A 26,387-nucleotide genomic window follows, 5' to 3' on the forward strand; every position below is an offset into this window, starting at 1 on the left:
AGGTCACTTCTCTAACACTGTGTAGCTGCAAAGAGAAAAGTTCTGTAGGACTGTACAAAAAATGCCAGAAAGAAGCAGAAAATAAAGGTGACTCTTCTCAGCTGACAGAAAAAAATGTAAGCAATGGTATAGGGAGAAAGCATTCCCCTGCTTGTTCCAACTTAGGACTCTTTACCTTGCTAGACCCTCCCCACATTTATACCGTTGAATCTTCCATTGTGATGTACAGTAGTAATATAGTAGTTACTACAGGCTTCTCAGTAATTTTGAAAAATATCCATCTTATAGGATAAAAACTTTATCCTAGAGAAGGCACAAAGAAAAGACACGCAAGTTGCCATCACAAGCCTGAGGAACCCCGTTTGCAACTTCTATGTAATAGGAAGCTATGTCGTGTGTTGAAATAGTACCCTCCAAACACCATCACTGCCATCCATGACAATAGCTCTGATAGTTAATCTACCATCATCAGACTGGTTACCTACTACCTAGACAGGCAGGAACAGCAAGCTTCCCTGTGGTGATGGTATATGCTCTTCCATGCAGAAAGTGCTTTCTTGTTGGTGGCATCTGGCTGAAGTTCTGCGAAGCTTTTTTGGGAAATATCTGTCATCGTAAAGCCCTAGACACTTTATTTTACATTACTACATCATTAGCCACATGAGTGAAGAATCAGCAGGCTTGTAAAACTGTAATGTCAATTAAATGCATCTACCTTTGCAACTCTAGGGAACCATGCAATACACTGTTCATATTGGCACCTTCTGTGATGTTATTGATTTGAGTGGAAAAAAACCAAAACACATCAGTCTGAAGACCCCATGTAGAGATTGAGTACTGATGGGACTCTTCTCACCTTGCTATCAGCTAAAACGTTAGGTCTTTATTTCGAAGCTATAGTGTTGAAAGCATCACGTCTCACACTACAGGTAAGGCAGAATTCATGGGCCCAAGCAATATCTTTTAATAGAACAACTAAAACAGCTGGGGAAAAGTATGTAGGATTTGAGGCACATTATCCCTTCTTCGTATCTGAAATAGAAGCAGCAAACTTCAAAGCTAATGCAAGTTGAGAACAATTGTTCAGAGTTTAGATATGTTAATCAGACCATTATATACAGAAGATAGTACTTGTGGAGTACACAAGAGATATTAGTAAGGAGGAGATTGATAAAGAAGTTATCTTGTATGGCAAGAAAAAAAAGAGACACATTCAGAAGGGGAGGGGGATCATCTGTAAACCCTCTATGCCCAACAAAAGAAGATAAAAATTGCTCCAAATAGCATTTTATTTCCTTCTAAAGTAGGTGGGATGAATTACCCCCTAGAGGAGCATGTCATTCTTTCCCTGCTGACTACAGCAAAAGCTTGGGCAATTAGCTGAGAGTTGTCACCTAACTTTTGGAAAGAACTGAAGTTACTCTTGACATATCCCACTCTCAGTAAGCAATGAGACATAAAGAAGCCACGTGCCTTTTATAACAGTAATTAGCATTGTAAAGCATGGATTGCTTTAAAAAGCACTCTCACCGTACCTTTAGCTAGCGGTTCCACAGTGATAATCTCGCTGCTGTTGCCTCTTCCCGCAGCAGTCACTGCTACCACCCAGACGCTGTACTGGCGATTCCGGCTCAGGTTGGGGATTCTGTAGGAAAATGAGTCGGGAGAGGCTTCAAACTCGCTGATTACCTGTGGTGGGAGAGACAAATGTTTCCAGACTAAAATAAACAGTATTTGGAGAAAGTCTGCTAAGCTGAGTGCTATAAAGCCTGATACTTCAGGGTACTTTGAATGAGTATCAATTGCTCCAAACAGATGGCAGATGGCAATAAACAGAGCAGACACCATAACCTGTTGTAATCAATTTATATTCAGTGAATTTGGGCCTATATTTTGTTTAGAAATTGTTTTTATTCAGATTAGGAATTTTATGTGTCTGCTTATTTTTACAGGGTTGGATAAGCAATTTAATTGAACATATTTGACAAATTCTTACCATCGATATTTCTGGCAAACCAATTTTGTTTTATACAAAACTTTCCCAACAGATGATTCAGTCCTGCATCTGCTATGAAATCTGGTTTACTACTCAAGATAAATCTTTGTTCACCTAGAACCATTGTTACAGTGTTTGTTATCTCTGGGTTTGGTGGCTTATTCCTTTAGTAATGGAGTGAATAAAGAAATAAAACTGCATTCTGTAATGGACTGTTCAAACTTCCCCCAAGTCTAGTTTTGTTTAATCACAAAATTACTTCCATTCAAAGATTCCCAGCAGAAGGTCATCTCAGCTATTTAGCCGCATTAGCAGGGAAGGACAAGCGCTGGAAGAAATGCCAGTTCATGCTGCTCTTGCACTGTCACTCAAGTGCCTTGGTCGTGGGCTGCAGTGAAGCCAACCTGCTGCTAAGTGATACTTGTTTATCAGTGAGATGTTCTACAGTCTGCTTGGAAGTAACCTGTGCAAGGAAAGGTGCAGAGGAACAGAGGAATATATAGATTCCTCCAGTGGACATGGGCTTTGTGCACCTCAGCACGCCCTCTACAAGAAGCGTGACTCCTTGATGGAGGAGACAGGATACCTTGTCAGCCCTGAACAGTATTACAATGCTCAGCATAGCCAGTTTTATTTCTGACACAGGCTTTGTGATTCTTGTACATAAAAATAGCAGGGTAATGAACCATTACAATGAATAATAAAGACTCACTTCCCTGTGCAATACTGATCATGGTAATGGCTAACTAACACTAGGCTAAAAATAATTAGAACCTTAATGACGTAGAAAAGAAGATTTTACTAGGAATCAGCATTAAAAATAATCCATCAGTGTAATCTAAACTTGATTCAGGCTGGCAGAAAGTGTGCAAGGAGTCCCTTTGATATACAAATATCTGCTGGTGGTAAAGGCCAATTTCATCTGATTAGCATTTCAAAAGGTAGGTTGACCTGAAAACATTGGAGTATATAGTCCTTCAAAGTGAATTCCAAATAAATAAGGGATGTTTCTGAGGTATCATTAAACACCTTTCCAGTGTGAACTGGTAGCCAGTTTCAGCTACTGAATGGGTCACTGCATTTTTCTGTTCCTGAGCTGGCATATCCTATAGCCAGGGGAAGAGGGGAGTTCATCTCATCTCATCTCATCTCATCTCATCTCATCTCATCTCATCTCATCTCATCTCATCTCATCTCATCTCATCTCATCTCATCTCACTTTTGAAATCTAGAGTGAAGACATCTGAATCTAAGCCAGTCACCTTGACTCCCTTCAGAGATCATGCAAAGAAAAGGTAACTTCTAAGTCAAGGTTCTTCTGGCCTATTTGAGACACATGCATTGCAGTGGGATGAATCATGCCCTTGACATACCTGTGTTTCACCACCAACTATCAACATGTCCATATAACTAGCCCAGGTATAGTTGTCTATGCTGAAGCCATCTGAAGTTAATGTGCTTGTTAACTAAAATACTTAACTCCCCAGCTTTTATACAAATGTGTGCCTCTATTTGCTTCTACAAGAATACATCCTGTTTCCTCCATAGAGACTAACTTCTCTGGGGAGACTGGTTTGCTCCAGCTAACAGTAATCTAGGCTCTACACAAGCCCAAATAGGGACCTTGCCATACTTTCTAGCCAATCCCATTACTCCTGTCAAAATGCCAAGTCAGTTTGTCCCATTTAGCAAGCGTTGGCCTGGGTTTCCACTCCTGATATGAAGAGATCAGTGCAGGCAGACACTTCTATTATTATGCGAAATATTACAGCAGGTTTTGAGAACCATCTGTCTTGACATTTACACAAGAATATTGGACAAATGCCCATGGCTTGACAGGCTGGATCTTTGTGAGGTCATACATAAAAATTAATGTATTGATCATGGCACAGCAGGCTGAATTTTAATATTCATGAGCCAGCACTTCCTAGGGTTAATTTGAAAGTCAAACAGGCTAAGCTGTCTCTGACACTTAGGCTCCACTTATTAATGCAGCTATCTAGCACAAGCTACTTCTAAACCACCTATTAACATGGGATGTGGATACAGCATTTAGGAACAGCTAACCATTACAGACTTCCTTATTGCTAAACTTTAATTCCAGCAAGCATCAGTCCAGTTAAATTTGCACTGTTTTTCCCATAACTCCCATCATTTATGAAAGGCACATATGGCTGCCTTTGGAAGCCACTCCTAGTACTGCAGATCTCCTGCCTAAATGCCTCACTGCTCTGCTCCCCTCTGCAATGACACAGGCTGGGATAGTCAGACAGACATACACCCTGCATACAATCGCTAAACACAGCTTGGAGTAATCTGGTTTGAGATTTTATATTTGGGATAAGGTGAGCAGCTAAGCAGAAAAGGAAAGGAAAACCTCAGCCTTGGAGCTACAGCATTGGCACTAAGCTCTCCTGCTCTGAGGGACAGAAGTTAAAGACAAAACTGAAAAACAAACAACCCTTAAACATTCCTCTGGTTGCATTGTGGTCAGCTAGAAGAGCAGGCAAAATTTTCTCAAAACAGAGGAGCTCTCTTTCCCTGGAGCTCCTAAGATGGAATAATCACAGAATTAACTTCTCTAATGCCATTCAAAACGCCTATCTTCAATTCCTTTCTTTCACCCACAGAGAACCACATTTGCAACTGTAGCTATTCCAAATATAAATTCAATTATTCATGGAATTAATTTATTAATTTAATCTGGTAAATGTATCCTCACTAAATTAATGATTCTTATTTTCTTAAAACAAACTGCTACAGCAAAAGATTTTGGTTTCTAACTGGTTAACACACACCTTCTGTTTCCTCATTCCTACCATTCCCTTTTAAATACTTGGGGATGCTCCAGTGACAAAGAATTGATTTTACTTTTAACTTTTGCCTGTCATTTCAATTAGACTAACATGCCAGAAACTTTCATTACACAAGAAGAAAAAAGGGAGCTTTGTCAGCAAAGAGAATATTAATTGAAATAAGAAATATTTTAAAATAATATCACCTTGTCACATATTGGGCTTTGCGTGTGCCACTATGAAACATATACTGCTGTTTTATCCCAAAAGCAGTAACACGCTTGCTCAAGGTATTTTTTTTTTTTTCTAACTGCTTTTTTTATTCAGATCATAGATGATGGGCTAATTTTTCTTCTTTCTTTAGCTCACTAACAAACACAGACAGGGCTGAGCTTCTAAAAAGCCAGCAAAGGCTGTGAAGAATAAAATTAAATCAAAGTCCTTTATCAGAGTGCAGTCAATCTACTTCCCAAACCAGGCAACAAGAGATGCTGAGGAACAGCCACTGCAGGGAGCATAATTTTCCTCTGATGCAGCTTCAGCTCTGCTGGTGTACTTTGCTTTGTACACTTTGAAACTGTATGCCATCTCCTGGCATTGCTGACTCCTTTAGAAAGCAATTAGACAAGCAATATGCACAAACTCTGAGCCCTCAGGCTGTTTTTTTTATTTTGTTTGCTTGTTTGTTGTGTTTTTTAAATACAGCCTGGGGAAAAATTCAAAAGGGTGTGTTAGAAGAAAAATAAGTTTATAACAGTTTTCCAAGCAACCAGGGAGTTTCCCAAGCAGGGATGTAATGCAACTGGCAGCATTTACTGTGCACTCGAAGATTATTCAGTCAAAACAAGCCTGTACCTTCACTACGACTTAAGCTATTCAATTTCTGATGTAAAATAGGTGCGCTGAAGATCTCTATCTCCTTGTTCTCTGCAAATTGTGAGGAAACTGGAGAAAGGACAAGAGTGAAAAGCAAGAAACACCTAAGGGTTGTGGTGTGCGTACATGAGTTGGCTACCTGTATATTGGCTGTCTCAACTTGAAAATTAAAAATGCATTTATATACTACCTAGAGTGGCATGTGTGTTTTCACTATGAATTTAGGTATAAAATATGGCAATAAAATAATCTAAAAACAGGGCTGGAAGGACCTTGAGAGTTCACCCAAGTCTATCCTCATTCTTTAAATCAGGTTGAACTATATCTGCACAATTTCAAACAGATGTTTGTCCAACCTGATTTTGAAGACTTACAATAAATGGAGATTTTGCAACTCCCTAGGCTGCAAGATCTATTCCATTGCTTAACTAATCTTACTATTAGAAAGCTTTCTTGAAATCTAGCTTGAGTTTCCTGCTGCAGTTTAAGCCCATATCTTCTTTTCCAGTCTATTAGGAACATGTACAATAGATTATTACTTTCATCTTAACACCATGAAGTGTAAAGTTTTATCATTCCTTTCCTCACCAGTACCCTTATCTTTTTACAACTTAATAACCCTGATGCTTTCAACATTGCACAGAAATCACATTTTCTCTAACAGTTTCCCTAATAATATCTGCTGTTATCCTTCGAACACTCTAATGTTGGTCCATAGTCTCCTCAAATACAGTTTCCAAACCTGTATTCAGCAATCCAAGGGTATGGCATTTGGCTTTTCATAACAAGATTATAAAGGTAGTTAATATTTATATTGGGATGCACAATAACCTCAAAATCCTCTTCTGAAGAATCTGGTCAATTGCTGGATAACCCAGTACTTTTGTAGTTGGCTATCCATATTAATCATTTTCTTGCATTTACCCATGCTAAATTTTATCTAACTTTTTCCAGACCAATTTCCCAGTTCATCAAGACCTGTCTGCATTCCAGTTCTGTCTCCAGTGTACTTGCACTCCCTCCCAGCCTTTTATCTCCTGCAAATTTAACAGGCACTCTCGCTATTTCATTATCCAGGTCGCTAACGGAACCACTGAATAAAAGTGGTCTCAAGAGATATACCTATGCTGCTCTCTCCTGCCCACAACAATGAACCACTGGTTTCATAGCCTCCCACAGAACAGCAATCAGTTCTATATCTAGCCCAAGCTGTCTCAGTGAAATTGTGTTTGCCTAGCTAGGTTTCTCTAAATAAACGTGCATCCTCTGAGCTTATCTCCAGTGCTAAATGGGAGACAGCCAGGGAGTGTGTTGAGTACTCCACCCCGATGAACCACACTGCTTTTTAACTGGATCTCTAGCTCAGTTTTGTACTACTCTAAATAGCTTTCTTCAAAACAAATCTGCTTTAGAGGGGCTAGTACTAAGCGGTGTAGACAGGCATCAGTAAACGTCACATACTCTTCGGGCCAGGCGCTGCTCCTTGGCCCTTGTTTAATCAGCAGTACCGATGAGGCCTACAATGACCACTGAGCCTCATCAGTAATTAAAGTAAGTTTTTAGTTCTACAAGGTCAAAACATAGAGATCTCCATCTTTTTTTCACAACACCATCCCAGAATTGTCTACCCTGCTCTACCTCAGGCCTTTGTTGCTTCTGGAAATGTTTTAGAGTCTCTTCAACTGACAAATTATCCAGTAATGGGGGCTATGACAAGTTGTTTCTACCTGGAAGTAAATTGGGTTAATATGAAATAAATACATTACTGTATTTATAAAGAATGAACTTCAAGTTCTGCATCCCTGAACAGAGTAGACAGACCACTGATGTGCCCTTTAAGTGAATCCCCTGAAGATGTGAAAATCTACTGAGGTCATGGACTAGTACTTTTCTTCAGGACTGCTGGCTTTTGCCTTGCTTCGTTTTGCAGATGGACAGACTGTCAGAGCTGCAAACAACCACCAATCCTGGACCACAGTTTTCAGTAAAACTCTAGATACCACTTTGATCCTATAATGGCTTCTGTTCAGGTCTTTCTATTTTGGCTCATGTTTTGAAACATGATATCTGTTTTTCACTCAGCGTTATTGAAGATAACAGTTGTAAACAGAAGCTGTGCACAAACCAGAATGCAGCTTCCATATAAAATTTTATCTTTTTTTCTTTTTTTTCTTTTTTTTTTTCTTTTTCTTTTTTTTTTTCTTAAATGCAGAACTGAAATGTTAGAAAGTGCAAGACAGAAATTTTGGAAACAGCAGAGGCACTTCCCTGCCTTCCCACCTGCAGGAAAATCTTGCAAACCCATTTCCAGGAATTACACCTGGAAGACAGCCCTCTGCCTGGACTTCCAGGTACCCCATGCGGTCAAGGAGTCTATTGCTTGTGAGCCACTGAGGTACACCACCTGCTTCCCCTTTTGCAGCAACTCACAGAGAGTCCATCAGCCTCCTGGGGCTCATGATGAGGGAAGTAGCATGCGGGGTCACAGGCTGGTGACCACAGGAAGTACAGGAGACTGCCCGCTGGGCTGCCTCTTTTGGTGGCCCCAAGAAATCACCAGGTTTGTTCAGAGTGTTTCAGTGAACGCCACCTGGTCCCAAGTGGTCCCCTATATGTTACAGAAGCGAATGGGATGAATTGACTTCTGCTGAAATACGCTGCAACTGACACCAAAGACTTACTGTTAGACTATATTGATATATCCATATGTGAAACTATGTAGTGAGACAAGACCAGAGTTTTATGAAAAAAATCAATATCAAATTTGTTTTAGTAGGGCTTTGCAAGGAGACCTTTTAAAAATCACATAAACCAGCACATCATCAGAATTAATTTATATTCTGTCACATCTCTCTTGAGATCTACTCCATGACAAAAATAAGATAGGCAAAAATGTAAAGATGACAAAGCAATTAAAAGAATGAATGTGCTCTGTCTGAGAGCTGGTAACAAAGCTGTGAAATAACTATGAAAAAGCTGTAAACAGTACATGTGGTATATAAAAAAGACATATTTTAAATACCATTCAAAACAATTTCTTAAATAACCCCCAAATTATACACTATTTCTATTCTATATTAAGAACAAGAATTAATAAACATAAATATCATAATACTATAAAAAGTACTGTACAGACACAATGATAAATTCTGCTTGTAGTACAAAAATCAATGAACATATATTTTAAATTCAAACTTAAAAATTCTTCTGACTTTAAATAAGCTTCCATTCAACAGCAACTTTACCTACTTAGCCAACTTCTTTACCTCCTTCATCTTTTAAGACACTTTCAGTATCCTTTGAATCACTGAAGCCTCTACAGTGTGTAACAACAAATCAGTTCTGGCCTATAATTGCTTTTGCTGTATTTTCCATGCCTTTTATTCAAGTCTTTAAAAATGGAGAGTAACCGGGGTCAGAAAGTATGATGCAAAGCTGCCTCACATTGAGTTAGAATTTGGGTACATCTCATATAAAATCAAGGCAAGACTTGTACCTGCCTGAAAGAATTGTGTGGAAAATACCTGGATGCTGGGAATTTATGTCAGCTAATTCTGGTTCTTTAAAGATCTAGGTTAAAACAATTGTATATACTTTCATATAATCTGGTTTAAGATGCATATCATCTGGTTTAAGATAACCATGTATACTTTCTCTAGAGTAAATAAAGAGAAAGTAAGCTTTTGGATGAAGATTCATCCAGCTTCTCCCAGACATCTAGCTTCTTTCCTTTGATGAAAGGAAAGCCATGATGGCCCTAGAATCAGCATAGATATCTGTATTATTTGAGATGTCTGAAGTCAGGTGAGCTGAATCCCACCTTTAGTCTATAAGTTACAGAAACATAGCAGAAATTACTCTCTTCTTTCACAGGGCAACCCCCAGAGTGTCCTGTGTATGCTTTTGATAGGATATCACTAGTACATTGCAAAGAATACTCTCCAGGTGTTTTCTGGAAGATTCTGCGTGCCTTTGTATTGGGAAATGTATCTTCAACATATAGGACTTCGTAAGAAACCAAGATATTTGGCTTAAGTGTTTTCTACTGGGACCTTTTGAAAACTATGTGACCAAAGTTAGGAGGTTGCAGTCTAGCATTTGTGGAAGAAAGGAAGGAAACCTGGAAAAAGAGACTGATTCATGCCATTTTTTCTACTGAACAGAAAAAAAACCTACTGTAATACACCCTGGTTGGGGAATCTGACTATAGTTTTTCCCTCAATATGCTGCTCTACAGATTGACAGAAAAAGATGCAGAGAGATGCGAGAAATAGATGAATAGTCTAGTCACTGCTGCTGTTGCTGCTGGTTATCCTATCACAGGACTGAGCAGACAGAATGTACATGGGAATGGTGTCTTGTGCAGATACCATATGTCTGTTACTTAATTTAACAGCAGGTTAAACCATGCAATTTTTTTTCTCTTAGTGGGTTCAAACCAAAAGCAAAAAAATGAAACAAATATAGAAGTCTAACAAGCTTAAGAGTATGTTTCTCACAGAAAAATAAGTATACCAAAAAGGCAAGTAACCCATCTGCCCCAAACAGTCCCAGATGTTGGTGAGTTTCCAATATCAATTATGTTTTCAAGTAAATTGACTTGGGCTTTAGCCAAATATAAGATCTTTTCCTTCTTCTCCATCATTACTTCACATCTGTTCATCTCGCCCATCTTCCAAGCCCAACTGTTTCTCAAAAGTATTTCCAGGCCAACATGAATCTTTGCTGGGCTTTCAGCTTTGGTATCTTTCTAAATGCTTTGGAGAAGTCCAGAATTGTAGAATTACAGTTTTCAAAGATTCTCTCAGACACAGGTCACCGCTAGGTACCTGGGGCTGACCATAGGGTTTGCACTATGAGATAATTCCTATTCATCACCCTTATTTCAGCATTGGCGTATGCAATGTGTTCTGGTTCATCATCCAGCTAATCCAGCTAATACTCTTATCATGACAGCATCATCTGGGAACTTTGCAGGAACATTCTTACTCCATTCATCTGGTTCAACAGCATCGCGCTCTGGAATTTCTTCTCCTTCCAGTCCTCAGGCTTCTGGTCAGTTGGGACCTCAGTCAAGGTGGGTTTAAGGGAGAAATCATATCTCTTAGCAGAATTCCACAACTAGCAACAGTTTTGATCGACTAACATTTCAAAACTATTGCCAGGATTTAATGCCAGAGAATAAGTTGATTCTTCTTATCAGAAAAGTAGGTTTTTAAATTTGTACCTGGATGCTCTGCAAGCTTCTTGTCATATTTTCCAATCTTTGGATACTCATGCTGGAAAGTGAAATGCAATCTGTAGTCTCATCAAATAGAGTTTTACCATGGAATTGAGCACAATTTGGTACAGGGGCTTTGCGGAGCAGCTTCACAGAGGTACCACTGTACTCTGCTCCATGGAATTTCACTTCATACTGTACAGTAAGGGATTTGGTGTAAAACAGAAAGAACTTTAAAAGTCTGGCAGAGATATGACTGCTGAGCACTCAGAAAACTAAGGTGGATATGAAACATTTAATCAAAGGCAATGGAATTCACATTTAAGAATCACAATCCCTCTTGTAATGTGCTGAACAGTTATGGGTTTGGTTTGGTATTAACCACATGTTTATTGAACGTCATGCCCAAGAGAACCCAGCAATAACTTCATGCAGCACAGACAGCTTTTCAGAAGAAAGCAGTAATGATTACAGTTTGGGTAATGCAGCTTTTCTGATGCAGAAATCATACACTGCACACATGCATAGAGCTAAACAGACATACACACTTTTGCAAAATGGAGAACATTGTCAACTACGGAGAAACCAGTCCACTCTGCTTAGACAGAAACACACTGTATCAGTGAAAGTGTCTCCCCAGAGCGGCAGATGCCTCTGTCACACTCCCCTTTGCTGTGGGGGTGGCGTGGGCAGCAGGAGCATGTGGCAATAACAGCTCATCAGCTAACTGATGAGTGCTTGGATGGGGAAAGCTTGAGTGTGCTCACAGTCTTGCAAGAAGGGACCTGTTGGGGAGTGGGGAAAGCCAGAGCACTGCTGAATGGTACAGTCATTACCCTATCAGTTATCAGAGCAGGTACGCAGAGGCGCCCAGCAACTCTGCTCAGGACTGCATGTGGCAATGAGAACCTGAGTCACACAACACAAAGAAGGAAGGACAGCAGGAGAACATGCTCAAACAGGTAGTGGAAGGTGGTGGTCAGGATATTAGAAGGCTGAAAGTTGTGACTTCTGACAACAGAAAAAAGACTTTTGTTCCACTTGCAGATCTGTAAATTCAGAACATGTATAATGCCCTGGGCACTGGTGAGGATGAACAAGACCCATCAGAGGATTTATCAGAGCCAACTTTGGCTGTTGTGACCATAAGACTGGAGTTCAAGATCCTGAGAGGGGTGATCCCATGGGAAACTGTCACAAAGGGCAAAGGTGCTCAGAACAGCTGACTAATCTTCAAGGACGACCTCCTCAGAGCACAAGAATGGTCTTTTGGAATGTATGGAAAGTTGAGTAAGCATGACAGGATCAGCATGGATGAACATGTAGATCCTAACTGAACTCAAACACAATTTTTTTTGTGGAAGACAAAACCAGTAAGGGTTTCTTTAAGTACATCAGCAGCAAAAGGAAGGCTAAGAGGAGTTTGGGCCTGTGGTGACCGACTCCTCCTCTTTCCTTAGAACTCCTGGTACATGCTGTGCACCAACAGGATGCACACTGGTACATGATGCTTCAAGAAGTGCTCATCAGTGAAAAAGCAGAAGAAGTACCTTACATGTGGTTTGTGATTCAATCTTGGAGCACAAGCTGCAACTCTGAACTCATGGTCTGATTTTGGATCATAAGTCATAGGTAATCGTGCATAGGTAAAGCAATTGTATAAAAGCTGGCCTTAGAGCAGAGCTAGCTGAGGATCTCACTAGCACAGTGACATCCTTCTGGTCATGGATGCTTGACTGCATGACACTCTCAGCCGCCTTAGTTGCAATCATGAGTGTTATTTGTGTTATTATTGTTCTTATTACCATTAAGATTTTATATACTTTTGTCCGTGAATATTTGGATAAGGTTAAATCAAACATAGAGACTATTACCAAATATTTAGATGCTTAATAAACATACATTTATTGGCAATCCTCATGTTTGACTGTTTTAATTCCTTAGCTACTGGTGCCCAGCGGGTACTCTTCTTTTACCTCCTACTTTCAAACATTGTGTGGATGTTGGTTTAGTAAGACAGTCAAGGAGGATTCTGGGTATTGCCCTGAGCTTGTGATCACCTCACTAGAAGGCAGCCCAGATTTGTCTCCTCGGCAGTCTGAACATTTACTAATGCATAACCTCTGGAAATAGTCGGGTTATGACAGGGCCCATTGCTCGACGAGGCAGGGTACTTAGTGAAAAGAAATTTGAAAAGAGCTAAGGTAGTCAATGCCTTTTTTTTCTCTCAGTTTTCACTGGTAAGGTTTGCCCTCAGTCCTCCAGGTCCCTGAACCTTCTTGAAGAGCATTTGGGAGTGAAGCTGTACTCACAGTAGAGGGAGATTGAATTAGGGAGCACTTAAGGATCACTTAATTAGACATACAGAAACCCATGGTACCAGATAGGATGCATCTGAGGGTGCTGAAGGAGGTGGCTGATGTCATTGTGAGGCTACTCTTGGTTGTGTTTGAAAGATAATGGCAATTAGGGAAGGCTTCTGATCACTGGAAAAAGGCAAATGCCACAGTCATCTTCAAGAAGGGCAAGGAGGAGGATCTAGGTAACTACAGGCTGGTCAACCTAGGCTCATTAATATGAGATGGTTATTGAGCAAACCCTACTAGATGCCATTTTTAAATACATGAAGGAGAGGAAGGAATGGTTGACATGGATTTACCAAAGGTAAATCACGTTTGACCAACCTGATTGCTTCCTATGACAAGGTGACTGGCACTGTGGACAAGGGGAGGGTGGTGGATGTTGTTTACCTCAGCTTTAGCAAAGCCTTTGACCAGGTCTTCACTTGGCCTCATTATCACCAGATTGGTGAAATATGGGCTGAATATGTGAACAATAAAATGGATGGAAAATTGTCTGCACTGCTGGTCTCAGACTTGCGATCAGTGGTGCAAAGTTCAGCTGCAAGCCAGTAATTAGTAGTATCCCTTGGGGATCATTTTCTGGGAATAATACTGTTTAATGTCTTCATTACTAACCTGAGTGACAGAACAAGAGTGCACTTCCAGCAAGCTTGTGAATGGCCTGACACTGGGCGTAATAGTTTATATGCTAGGGAGCAGGGCTGTTGTTCAGGAGGACCTAGACAGGTTGGAGAAATGGGGTGACTGGAGTCTCATGAAGCTCAAAAAGAGCAAATACAAAGTCCTGCATCTGGGATAGAATAACCCCATGCACTAGTACAGCCTGAGGGCTGACTCTCCAAGAGGCAGCTCTGCAGAAAAGCAGGTCTGATATTTGCAACTCTGCATTCATAAGAGTGTAGTCAGCAGGTCCAGAGAGGTGAACCTTCTCCTCTACTCTGCACTTATGAGACTGCATCTAAGTACTCTGTCCAATCTTGGGCTCACCAGTACAAAAGTACCCCATGGACATACTGGAGCAAGTACAGGACCGGGCTGTCTGGGGATGGTCAGGAGACTGGACCACAGCACATACGTAAAAGGACAGGCTGAGCCAACTATGTCTGTCAGCCTTAAGAAGAGAAGGTTCTTTATTCCCATCCACATATACTCCATCAGATGATACAGAGAAGATGGAGCCAAGGTCTTATTGAAGCTACAGAGTGGGAAAAGTTTTGACATCAGAAATTCTGATCAACTGACAGGGAAAAAAATTACTATGAGACTGCGGTAAAATATTGGAACTGGGACCCAGAGGGACCGTGGGATCTCCATGCATGGAAGTGTTCAAGACTTCACTAGACACGTCCCAGAGCATCTTCATGTAATTAAACTTGCTTTGAGAAGGGGGTTGGACAAAATGACCTCCAGAGGAACCTTTCAACCTAAATTCTGTTTTCTATGGAAGTTTAAAAATGGAAATCCAGTTGGCCAAAATACGTATACAACAACTGAAACCAAACACAGGCAGAGCTAATGTGCAGCTCTCTGAGAAAAAGAAATACATGACATTGCTACCAAGATGTTTCCTTAGTTAGACGGAGGAAAGGTTCCAATAAAACCCTTACGACATTTTAGGCCATTGGCAGTATTGTATGTCTTTCATGTCTGAACAATTTCTATGCACGATTGCCCAAACAAGTTCTGCTTTTAGCTTTCATTATCAGGAAATCAGAGAGCGGTAGCAAGGTCATCTTATTCCACATCTTAATATGAGTGGAACGAAGACAAGAACCAACTGACAATGTACTGAAAAGGAAAAACACTGAGAAGATGGAGAGTGGTCTCCATTTATTATCCTTTTATAGTGTGGTTCTACATACATGACTCCTTTCCATTAATCTCCAGGCATCCCATGGAGAAAGAAGAACAGCGATGCACAATTTAATGACCCGCTTTGCTGGAAACAGCAGGATAAGCCTGTTTAATATGTTTGCTCCTATTAGTAAATGACTGACCAACAGTTCACCCCAACAAAACCCCAACAGTAGCACCAACAATAGTGACTGCATTTTTCTGATCAACAAAGCAAAATAGATTTTAATATGTGCATTTCTGATTCAGTGACGCCATACTTTTTGTTGGCACCCAAGTGATATAGTTGGTCTATGTGTCTTCAGCTCTTAACCTCTCTCTGCTTTCCCTGTCAGTTCGAATGCTTTTTCAGCCCTTCCTGTGCCAGGAAACTCTGCCTTTAAACCTTCTTTCTCCTGCCTTCTTTCTGTGTTGCTTTTTACCTGTTCTGAGATTACAGTTTCCCAGGCTGTTTAGCCATTCCATGCTTTGTGTCACGATGACCTCTTCTGGGCACTTTCTGCCATCCAAATTTCATTAAATCTAATCCCATTGATTCCTCCTGATGTAGTGTACTGACCTGAATGCAACAAGAGGTTAGTGGAGTTTTTTTTCAGAAATCACCTAAATCTCATTTTCTCTGCCCTGTTAAAAGCCTCAGCAATAGACATCTACAATGCAAGGCAGTAGTGGGCTGGAGCAGCCACGTAAAGCAGCTCCCCCCACAGCCAGGTAGGAGCCAAACCACCCTAGCTTCTTTGCTAGGATTCAAACCATGTGCAATGTCTATGGCACCACTGGGAAAACCTACACTGACGGGATGGGGTGGCGGCCTGTGCTGCAGCTGATAGCACTACCTGTTGCTTCCCTGAGGCCTGGGCAGAATGAGCATGATGAGCGTCCTGCCGGTACGCTGGGGATAAGCACACCTAGAAGGAAGGTGGCCAACATGGGACAATTACAGGTGGTCTTGAGAAACCAGCTCCTCCAAGGAGTTGGACATGGATGTGGGAGGAAGTAGAGTCAAGAACTGTGGGAATATGGGCTATGAGTTAGCACAGAGGATAATTATTTTAACTTAAATTCTGGTATGATTTTTTCTTATATTTGAAGAATGAAGGACCCATTAAGACATATTTCTGTATTTTTTCCTACTTTTGCAGAACAAAAAAAGAGAAAGATCTGCCTAATAATGCCTGTACAATAATATAGGCACAACAATTAAACAGTATGACATTGGATCCTTGCTAGAGAAGAGATTGCAGTGGAGAATAGTTTTTATTTTTCACCATTAATCGTATTTTTGGCTTGAAACATCCAGGCAAATACTGTCCTTAGGACACAAAATATTTGAAAAGGAAATGTCTGCACCCTTCTGTAGAGGGACAGCAGAAGTTTTAACAGCTTCTGCCCTTGCAAAGCAAACTGAACTGTGCAAGAGGTAGCAAATCTTCATCTTATAATACATCAGGGTTGTGCAGTGAAAATATGCACAACAGAGTTAATTTGTTTTCCTGTTGGTGCCTTCAACAACAAAGCAGTGTTCTTGTGTAAAGGACTGTCTTGTTAGCCCAAGTGTCTAGAGTGTACTGTATTGACTTGTTCTCAGCATACACATACTGCTTGTAAAACGCAATCTGCAAAGAATATAGCCTTCCTGTAAGTTTACCTTTACCACTGTCCTTTTCTCTTCCTCCTCATTGATGCTTAAAAATTAGAGTTTGGTTTTCTGCTTAAATGGCAGACTTTTAGCAAAGTTATTTTGCAACCAGTGCTTTGGTTAAAGGAAGAAGTTTGTTCAGGAAGTTTTTAAGGCTCTATGCCTACAACTACAACACTTGGAGTATACTTACGGTGGCAGAGGAGATGATAAAGACACAGGTCTTCTATTTATTCCCCTCCCCACCCTAATTTAAGACCACTTTCTCTGTCAGCTGCTTGTCTCTGCCAACAGTGAACCATACAAGAACTTCCTTGGGATATATAGACCATGTCTGTACAGGAATGTTAACTTCTAAGCACCTCTGCAACAGACTTCTTTCACTGCAAAGCTAGCTCTGAATAAAATAACTTTTTATTTCACAATCTTTTTAAGAATAAAAGCTAACAAAGCATTTTGTTAGAAATGAAGCCGGAGGGAGTGCATCCTATATTAAATGTGTCCTGAGCTCTTGCACATATTTAAAGATGTCCAACTTGGCTTCTGGAAATTGACCACTGCCTGTGACCACTGCCTCACTCATCACACAGGGCTGATACAGAAGACCTGCTCTGTAAGCCACAATTCATGCTAATCTGCAAAGCACTAGTGAGAAGCGGTGCAGGGAATATCCTCAGATACATATTGTACATATATATATATACACACACATATGTGTATGTAGATACATCTATTTATATGCACAAAAACACGTACACCCCTTCATGCACACAGGTAACAACAGGATAACTATACATGAACACATTAATGATTAGTAGAAAACACAAACACCTCCAAGTGCCTCTACCTTGGGCTAAGGTATATGGTGATACCCTGACATCATGCCATAATGAACACTACAAAAATATAGCAGTAAAATTCAGTACAGGCCAAGACCAGCAAAAAGAATAACTATTCTTGTTATTGTCCATCACGGAGGTACTCCAAAAGATAACCATACAATAAGCAGGCTTAAAACCAATAATTTTGTATATGAGAAAACTGCATATTAGACAAAAAAAAATTAACTGAGGATGTTTATTTTCCTGGTGATTTAAACGTACAAAAAATTGTTGCTAGCAAAGCCTGAGGAAGCAACACTGCAGCTTTGTGCATGGTAACTAGCAAAAGCCGGCAGCACCACCTGGTGTTCTCTCCAACCCCCCAGAGAACTGTTTGGTCCCCTTGGAGCAGAGCCATAACAGCAAGATCCAGTTTTGTAAACTCCGACCTCTTTAACCCACTGTGTGCCATTGAAATGTACGAACCATGATGGAAAAATCTCTGGCTAGTTGACATTTAAACGATATGCTCAAGATAGTTTGGTTTGCGTGGCTACACTCATTAAATTAATGGAGTTAGGAGTCAGTAGTCCCAAAACATTGTATTGGGTTTGCATGGCAAGGTTTTGGTATTGGGGGCTACAGGGGTGGCTTCTGTGAGAAGCTGCTAGAAGCTTCCCCTAGGTCCCATAGAGTCAATACCAGCCGGCTTCAAGATGTACCCGCTGCTGGCCAAGGCCAAGCCCATCAGCAACGGTGGTAGTACCTCTGGGATAACAGAGTTAAGAAGGGGGAGAAAAAAAATAGCAGCAACTGCAGCCAGAGAGAGGAGTGAGAATATGTGAGAGGAACAACTCTGCAGACACTCAGGTCAGTGCAGAAGCAGGGGGAGGAGGTGCTTCAGGCACCAGAGCAGACATTCATTGCTGCAGCCACTGGAGAAGAACCTGGTGAGGCAGGCTGACCACCTGCAGCCCATGGAGGGAGGATGAGGGGGTTTAGAGATTCCACCTGCAGCCCCTGGAGGACCCCACGCTGGAGCAGGTGGAGACGCCTGAAGGAGGCTGTGGCCCTGTGGGAAGCCCACACTGGAGCAAGCTCCTGGTAGGACCTGTGGCCCCGTGGAGAGAGGAGCCCACGTCAGAGCAGGTTTGCTGGCAGGACTTGTGACCCCGTGGGGGACCCAAGCTGGAGCAGTTTGCTCCTGAAGGACTGCACCCCGTGGAAGGGACCCACACTGGAGCAGTTGGTGAAGAACTGTAGCCCATGGGAAGGACTCACATTGGAAAAGTTGGTGGAGGACTATCTCTGGTGGGAGGGACCCCAGGCTGCAGCAGGGGAACGGTGAGAGGAGTCCTCCCCCTGAGGAGAAAGGAGCGACAGAGACAATGTGTGATGAACTGACCATAATCCCCATTCTCCGTCCCCCTGTGCCACTGTGGGGGAGGAGGCAGAGGAATCAGGAGTGAAGTTGAGCCTGGGAAGAAGAGAGGGATGGGGGGAAGGTGTTTTTAAGATTCAGTTTTATTTCTCATTATCCTACTCTGATTTGATTGGTAACAAATTAAATTAATTTTCCCAAGTTGAGTCTGTTTTGTCCATGACAGTAATTGGTGAGTGATATCTCCCTGTCCTTATCTCGACCCATGAACCTTTCATTATATTTTCTCTCCCCTGTCCAGCTGAGGAGGGGAGTGATAGAGCAGCTTTTGGGGGGTACCTGGCGTCCACCACAAACATAAATAAAGCAAAGATCTGCAACTCTTAGCTTTGGATGTGACTAATAAACCCTGCTTATAGTATGATATATCCATTTAAGCATAGCCATCAATGGACCTATGTGTTTTGCCCCATCCCCCCTTGAGTACCTGCAGAATTAGTTCACTTGCTTGAAGAATGGTTTGGGTGAGGCTGTGTCTGCCCACAGGGTCCCATTCAGACATACCCTCAGGCCTTCCTCTCTCCCAGCCAGTTTTGAAAACAAGCCTGAAGCACTTTTGGAAATTTCCCTGTCAAACTCTTCCTTCTTCTGGAACAGTATTTTCCTTGTCTATTAAACTAAGACTACTTTTTGCAACTTGCAATGCTACCTTTGATGGGAAGTCCTGCTTAAAAACTAAATTAAAACCTTGGATAAAAACTAAACAAGTACTTTTTCAATGCATATTACAATAAATGTATATAGGTATTTAGAAAGAGGAATTGGCCCTTGTGTTTAAAGATGCCTGGATTCCTTTGTGACTTGGACAGAGAGAAAGATAACTGACATTCAGTTCTATTTTCCTCTTGTCACTTTCTCAGCAAGTAATAGCATGTCGATCTAGAGTGGGCAAATACTCCAGGCACAAATAAGTCTATTCACAAGCAAATATGTTCATTCATATGTTGTTATGCTCCTTCACACATGAATACCCAAGTCAAAATGGTAAGAACTTAGATGAAAACAGAAGTCAGATTCATCAGCTGGGTATACAAATACACGCCCCCAGCTACAACAGGGCTCTACATAGCTTGCAGGCAGTGCTGTAAAAGGTCACTGAGTAAATTCTAAAAAAAAACCCATGCCTTAAAAGATACTCCACTTCAATGGTGAGTTTTGACATGATGTGTAAGTCAGCACTCTGCAATAAGTTTTAAGTATAAAAATAAAAGTTTTATAGGTGGGAAAAACCAAAACCAAGTCTCAAGTCACCCTGTAGCCCCAGGATCCCCCTTCACCCTTGCTTAGGGGAAAGAGCAAATTGCAGGAAAGGAAGAGGCAATGAAAACATCAAGCACTGGGCACCTACAGACACACAATTTCAGCATCACGAGTCAGCGCTGTGCTTCTTTGGTTGCCCTGAGGGACTTACTGTGGGGTAGGGGTGTGAGCAGAAGACAGTGTATTTCCGAATGATGCCATTCAGCTTGAGAGGAGGGAGCCAGGACACGAAGACAGTGGAGGCCGAAGCTGCAGCTGCTTTAACACCAGCAGGAGGACCTGGAACTGCAAAACCAAGATGTGTTAGAGTGGCCCAAGCAGGCACTCAGTCATCCTAGTGTAACAGAGGAGCAAAAAGGAAAAGTGGAGCATACCGCTTTGGTAACTGTGCCCCTGTGGACCAAGGCGGACACCCTGTGTTAGGAAGCAGCCTCCGTGCTGCTCGTGCCAGAGGAGAGGGTTTGGAGGGCCGTGCCCCCATCCCTAAGAGGGGAAAGGGTCTGCTTCAGAGGGCCTTGAGGCAGAAGCTGCCTCTGATGGTTAAACTTTTGTGAAGTATCACCCCTAGCCCGCATGCATGATAATATGTTGGCTGTGGCCAGTGGAAATTGCTAAAAACAATTTATAATAATATGTCAATTTTGAAGTTATAACTCATGCCCAATGATTATTTGCTGTATAAATGATACACATGTGAACAGTTTAATGGACACACAGAGCAGACCTGTGAATTTAATGAAGTGGAGAGCAAATGAGCTGCAGTCCCATACAGTTAGCACTGCTTGACATGACCCAGGTCTAGCTAGTGGTGTGACGTGTGAGCAGATGTATGGCCACACCGTCTCTGTTGCCCCAGCCTTGTTCTCAGCAGCTCACACCTCTGTCTGGAACTGCAGTATTTGAACACATATCTATTTCTTTAATTACAGCCGCTATCTATATAAGCCATTGAAAACTGTCACAGAAAAAGAGAAAAAACCCTCCTCTCTAAAACCACTTTGAAAAAACTTCAGCCAGGAAATGCTAAAATCTTGGTACCTAATCTTAACTGTATCTCTTGGCATGCTTGCATTTTGAGAAAGACTTTAATTTCATGAACATATGTTATTTTTCAAACACACGTTATGCTACAATCTTCTCCAACTTTGGAAGTGCTCTTATACTAATATGAAAAAATTCCTGTATGCTAGAATATCACATTACACATCAGCTGGTACTTAAACAAAATAGCAAGGGCTACGATTAACATTAGAATAAATTGTTTTAAAGTTTCCTGAAAAAACCCACCTTTTTGTCAACAGGAAATTATTTTAAAATATTTTTAAAGCCATAAAAATAAATAATTTGAAATATATTTTAATACTGCATGTGGAGAAAATTAATGTAAAATTATTAAAATAGATATATTTTACTGGAAATTACTACATATGGTATTAAAGACAAAATGAAACATTTTGATGGACTCTGTTTTCTGCAGAACTTTTGTTTCATGAAGAATCTAATATTTTTGTCTAATTTCAAGTGAAATAACCAATATGTTAGAATTTCCAGTAAAATTACCATTCCAATGCTTGATCAGCTTTCTTAAATTTCACAGAAAACAGTTATTGTGCAATATAGATGGAAATCCCCTTGTCCAGCAAGCTGGTCTTCATAGATGGATCCTTAATCTTGGTTCTACCTCATTTAAGTAAGCAGATATTATGGTGGTAAAAAACTTTGCCTATAAAGAGACGTCAGACAGCCTGGGTTGTAAATTTGCTTAGTGTTGCAGCTAGCTACTTCAGGTTGTTAAAAGCATATAAGGAGAACTTCAATTTTATATCTGTAAAGGTACCACTGGATAATGTAGAAAAACTGACAGATAGGCACCACTCAGTGCAACATTTCTGAATATGCATTTTCTATTTATAGTGTGTTGAGAAAGCTAATAAGGCATCAAGTGAGAATGTCATGATTATAATTGCATGCAAACCCAGTCCCTCACTGCAAAGGGGCTAATTCAGTTAGCAGTTCTATCCAATGCAGAGTAAATATTGATGCTTGACAGCATTCAACTTGTTATTTATACCCAGCTCATTAGAAATGCTATTTGCTCCTGCTGCTGAAGAGTGAAAGCTAGCTCTCCAGGGTAATTACTTAACCCACGGGAGGATTCCTTTACGGTTAGTAATGTTTTCTGGAAATCACTGCAAATAGATGTATGAGGTTAAAGTAATTTATTGTTAAATTAGGGTGTGATCTATAGGGACAGGTTCTGATGGTAATTGGTCATGGCCGTCAACTGCTGAGGGATTAACCCAAAATTCATCTAGAATTTTCCAGTCAATGGACATATGTGGAATATATTACTTGTCATTGGACTGCTGTATTTCTGTCTGCTAACAGACCAGCAGAATGAAGGGCTAGAAAGAAAGTCAAATAGTCAAATTTCTGAAGCATTTCTAATTCAAAGAGCCCTCCACCTTGTTGCAGAGGGGTTGGAATCAGGCAACAATTTTTGCAGTGGTGCCAAAATTATTCTGAATGTTCATTTATTACTCCTCTTTTTGTCTTTGTTTGTTGGGTTGTGCATGTGGGAATGACAGTGTGTGGGGAAGTGTTTACATTTCCTCAGCTAGAATTCTGCTGACTGTCATCTGATGCCTTACAGACCACCACTATCTTCTGTCCAGAGGGTAAAGTCATTGCTCAAACTCATGCCCTGGACCTAAAGAAGATTACTATGTGTTAGCTCAGCATTAACTGAAACATTTCTTACTAAACATGGGTTCCCTGAGTATCTGAAGAAGTTGTGGTGGAGGAATGCAGTGCCTGCCTTATCTTGGAGTGGAAAGACCCCAGTCTTGCTATGCTATCTTAAAGTATATTCTCTCATGGCCATTGCATCCTGTAGCCTTACTAGCTTCAGTCATTATGAGACAGCAGAATCAGGAGACCTGGGCTGTCATACTGAATTCTCCAGGGATCGTTATTTAGCACACCGATTCCCACAGATCCAAGCAAAGATAAGCTAAATGTGCACAATATCATAGTTTCTTTTTTCAATGGTCACCAGGGGTAAAATAATGATAAGAAGCTGGAGGACAACTAGGGCTGAGCAGAGAGAAGCCAAGGACTGCTTCTAGCCAACTTTGCAACATTCCAGGGAGCAGATTTGGCAAATTTAAGATCAAAGATGGCCTCATTCTCCAGCTAGCAAGGCTTTGAAAGACACAGAAATAGCATGCTGTTTTCATGTGGAGGAGAACACTTTGTATTCTTGACAGTGCGAGTGAAATACTAATGCAGAGAAGGCAATTATACTGATACGACTACTCCGGAAAACAGCATTTAGATGTGCTGGATAATGGGGAGGAGCTCCAGGAACTTTCTCATTCCCCTCTTCATAAGCAGAGAGATTATCACCATTTTTCTTCGCAGTACTGAACAGCAGGGAGGCAAATGTACAGAGCGTGTTGCATTTAAGAGCGATACCACCAATATAGCAGAAAACCGAACCCTGCTCCAAAACAGATTTTTAATTCTGCACCACACAAGACTATCTTATTGACTGTTACATTTATGAAAAACAAAACAAAATAAACTCCTGACTGCTGCTAGTAGTGCCTTTGTTCATGTAGATATCCCACCTACAATTTAGACCCATGCTAGCCAAAATACAGTCACATGTGGTGTCCACCTCTCATTCATTCTGAACTGGCCTCATATTAATGACACCATTTCTATCAAATCCTACCAGTTTCACAAGGGGAAAATTTATTATTCTGTACCTTTTTTTGTTAGTCAAAAAGATAAAATTGGAGATCTCTTGCAATAGAAAAAAAGCATTAAGGGGTCAGTAAGGGCAATTTTCTGTCATAGTGCCCAGGCAATGAACTGCACAGCCATCCTCACCAGCTGAATGAGCCCAAGCAGAGCTCTGCTCCAAAGAGTACTGAACATGCACTTGATTAGATTTATGATTACTCATTTTAGAATAAATATAAAGCTTCGTCAGATGGTATCTGTATCCATCTCTCTCATGCCAATTTCCAGGAAGCTTGATGTCCAGAGACAGAAATGAGAGGAGGAAAATCTCTCTGGACTCAGGCTTACAATGAGGCTGGCAAAGGGGTTTAGTGTTATTCCTCCTTCCTCCCTGCACCCAGACCCTGCTGCTCCCTTGCTGCAGCTTTCCCCTTGCTCTGAACGCTGACCTCAGTGGCAGAGGAGAGCTGGAAGGATAGTGCTGCTGCGCCGAGCAAAGTCTTCTGTGATATACAAACAGCTTTCTGTGCATAAGAATGCATTTTCACAAAAGAAACTGATACCAAAGAGAAACATGCATCCTCCTGCACCACAGAAACCCCAGAAGGAACCTGTGCCACATACTCAGTAAAAAGCAGCTGTAGGGGACAAAACCACAATGAATTCTTTAAAAAATGCGTATTTCTGCTTGACTTATTTTTCTGCCAGAATTTCAAGAAGAGCAGTTTCTTTTTCTGAAGGCTAATGGGGCAAAAAAAAAGCTAGACAAACCCTATAAAAATGATCACATTGAAAGGAAGGCCGAATTGCCAATTGCAGGAATTGAAGCTTTCCACGGGAGTAGGGTCTGGGGGCCGTGTTCTCCGCTGGCCAGTTCTGCCCAAGGTCAGAGGTGCTGCTGCCGGCCGAGGTGCTGCGTCATGTGCCGGGCATGTACAAGGAGCAAATTCATTGTCTCAGCTACACTTTTCTCATAACACATTTGCAGTGCAGAAACAGAGAGGGAATTTGTCAACCCCCCATTGCTACGATGTGGAGTAGCTTTTGAAACTGTGCTTTGAACACAGCGAGGAAGAAAATTTGAAGAGCTACTTGAATTTTTAATGATTTAGTAAATTAAATCCTCAGGTGAAGAAGACAATCAGCTTATTAGAAACTGCAAAGTGGAAAAGGTAGGGGACAAAACCACAACAAATTCTTAAAAACTGGGCATTTCTGCTTGGCTTATTTTTCTGCCAGGAGGAACTTCAAGAAAAGCAGTTTCTTTTTCTAAAGGCTAATGGGGGGAAAAAGCTAGGCAAAACCCATAAACGTGATCACATTGAAAGGAAAACTCATTTCCTATTATTTGCTAGAGCTGTTCCCATTTCCTAAGCTGATCAGCAGCAATGTCTGACCTCTGGTGTCTAAAATCAGTATCAAACATTACAAGAAATCGAAGCATCAACTCATTTCATCCAGGCTCACTGGATACTGTTATTTTGCTACGCTGGAGATTTCAAGCCTGCTAGAGAAATTTTGGCATGATGTCTTTAGCTGAACACCAACAGAGAAGTCACAGGAGGCTGTGATCTGCCTTTCAACAGCAGCAGTGAAACACACTGCAACATTGATTTTACAAAGAAAAGTTTCTCCTAATATAAAAGAAATGAAAAAAGAAAAAGAAATTGATAGCATGATATAGCCTCATAGTAATAACGATGTGGAGGGCTTGGCAACCACTTAAAAATATCTCAAATATATCTATTTTATTAGAGGAGGGTGAAATATCTTGTGTCATAATTTTAGACCCAAAGAAGGTCTGGGAGCAGAGATACAAGGTTTCCAGATCTAAGCTCTGTTAAGACTGCCAACTATTTGTATTTCACGTGCTGAGAGAGTGTTCAAACTCACTTTAGGGCAGGACCTTTTTGGCGCACTGAAATTAGCCCTACTGAATAATCCTCTACAGGACCCTGTTTTCCTTAGAAAATTACAGAAGAAATGTCTGTTCTTTCTGAGGAATGAAGCACCTCTTAAATACATATAGTATGGCAATGTGAATGCTCTTTTCCCATTTAAGTTGCCCAGCCTTAAGGATGTCCAGACCCAGAACTTTGGGTTTGGCTTATGTTTAACTGCAGCCCTTTATGTATTCCACTCTAAACCTTTACTGCCTTTAATAAAACGTGAAGCTGAAGCAAAACATGAAATTATTGTATTTTCTGGAAACACCTTTCAGTTCAGTTTTCTGGACAAAAGATTTAATGAGTAGAACCACTGCGAGGCATCGTAAAACATCTGAAAAGGTTAGTCATGCTGCCTTGGGGTGAATTATTGCTGAACTGCCAGGAGGATTAAAGATGAGAGATGAGCATTTGCAAAGCCGCCA

At 41.0% G+C, this 26,387-nt stretch overlaps 1 protein-coding gene across 2 annotated transcripts in view; it reads right to left on the reverse strand.

Moving 5' to 3' along the window:
• DSCAM (DS cell adhesion molecule) overlaps positions 1-26,387 on the reverse strand; it is a 471,940-nt gene that overhangs the window by 62,133 nt on the left and 383,420 nt on the right. For both annotated transcript variants that reach the window (XM_075772425.1, XM_075772430.1), the window contains exons 20-21: positions 20,418-20,551; positions 1,536-1,689 (exon numbers count right to left, since the gene is read on the reverse strand). In XM_075772425.1, coding sequence (XP_075628540.1) covers positions 1,536-1,689; positions 20,418-20,551 — 288 coding nt within the window. The remainder of the gene's footprint in view (positions 1-1,535; positions 1,690-20,417; positions 20,552-26,387) is intronic.

Source organism: Balearica regulorum, chromosome 1 (assembly GCF_011004875.1).
Source record: "Balearica regulorum gibbericeps isolate bBalReg1 chromosome 1, bBalReg1.pri, whole genome shotgun sequence".
NCBI classification, from domain to species: domain Eukaryota; kingdom Metazoa; phylum Chordata; class Aves; order Gruiformes; family Gruidae; genus Balearica; species Balearica regulorum.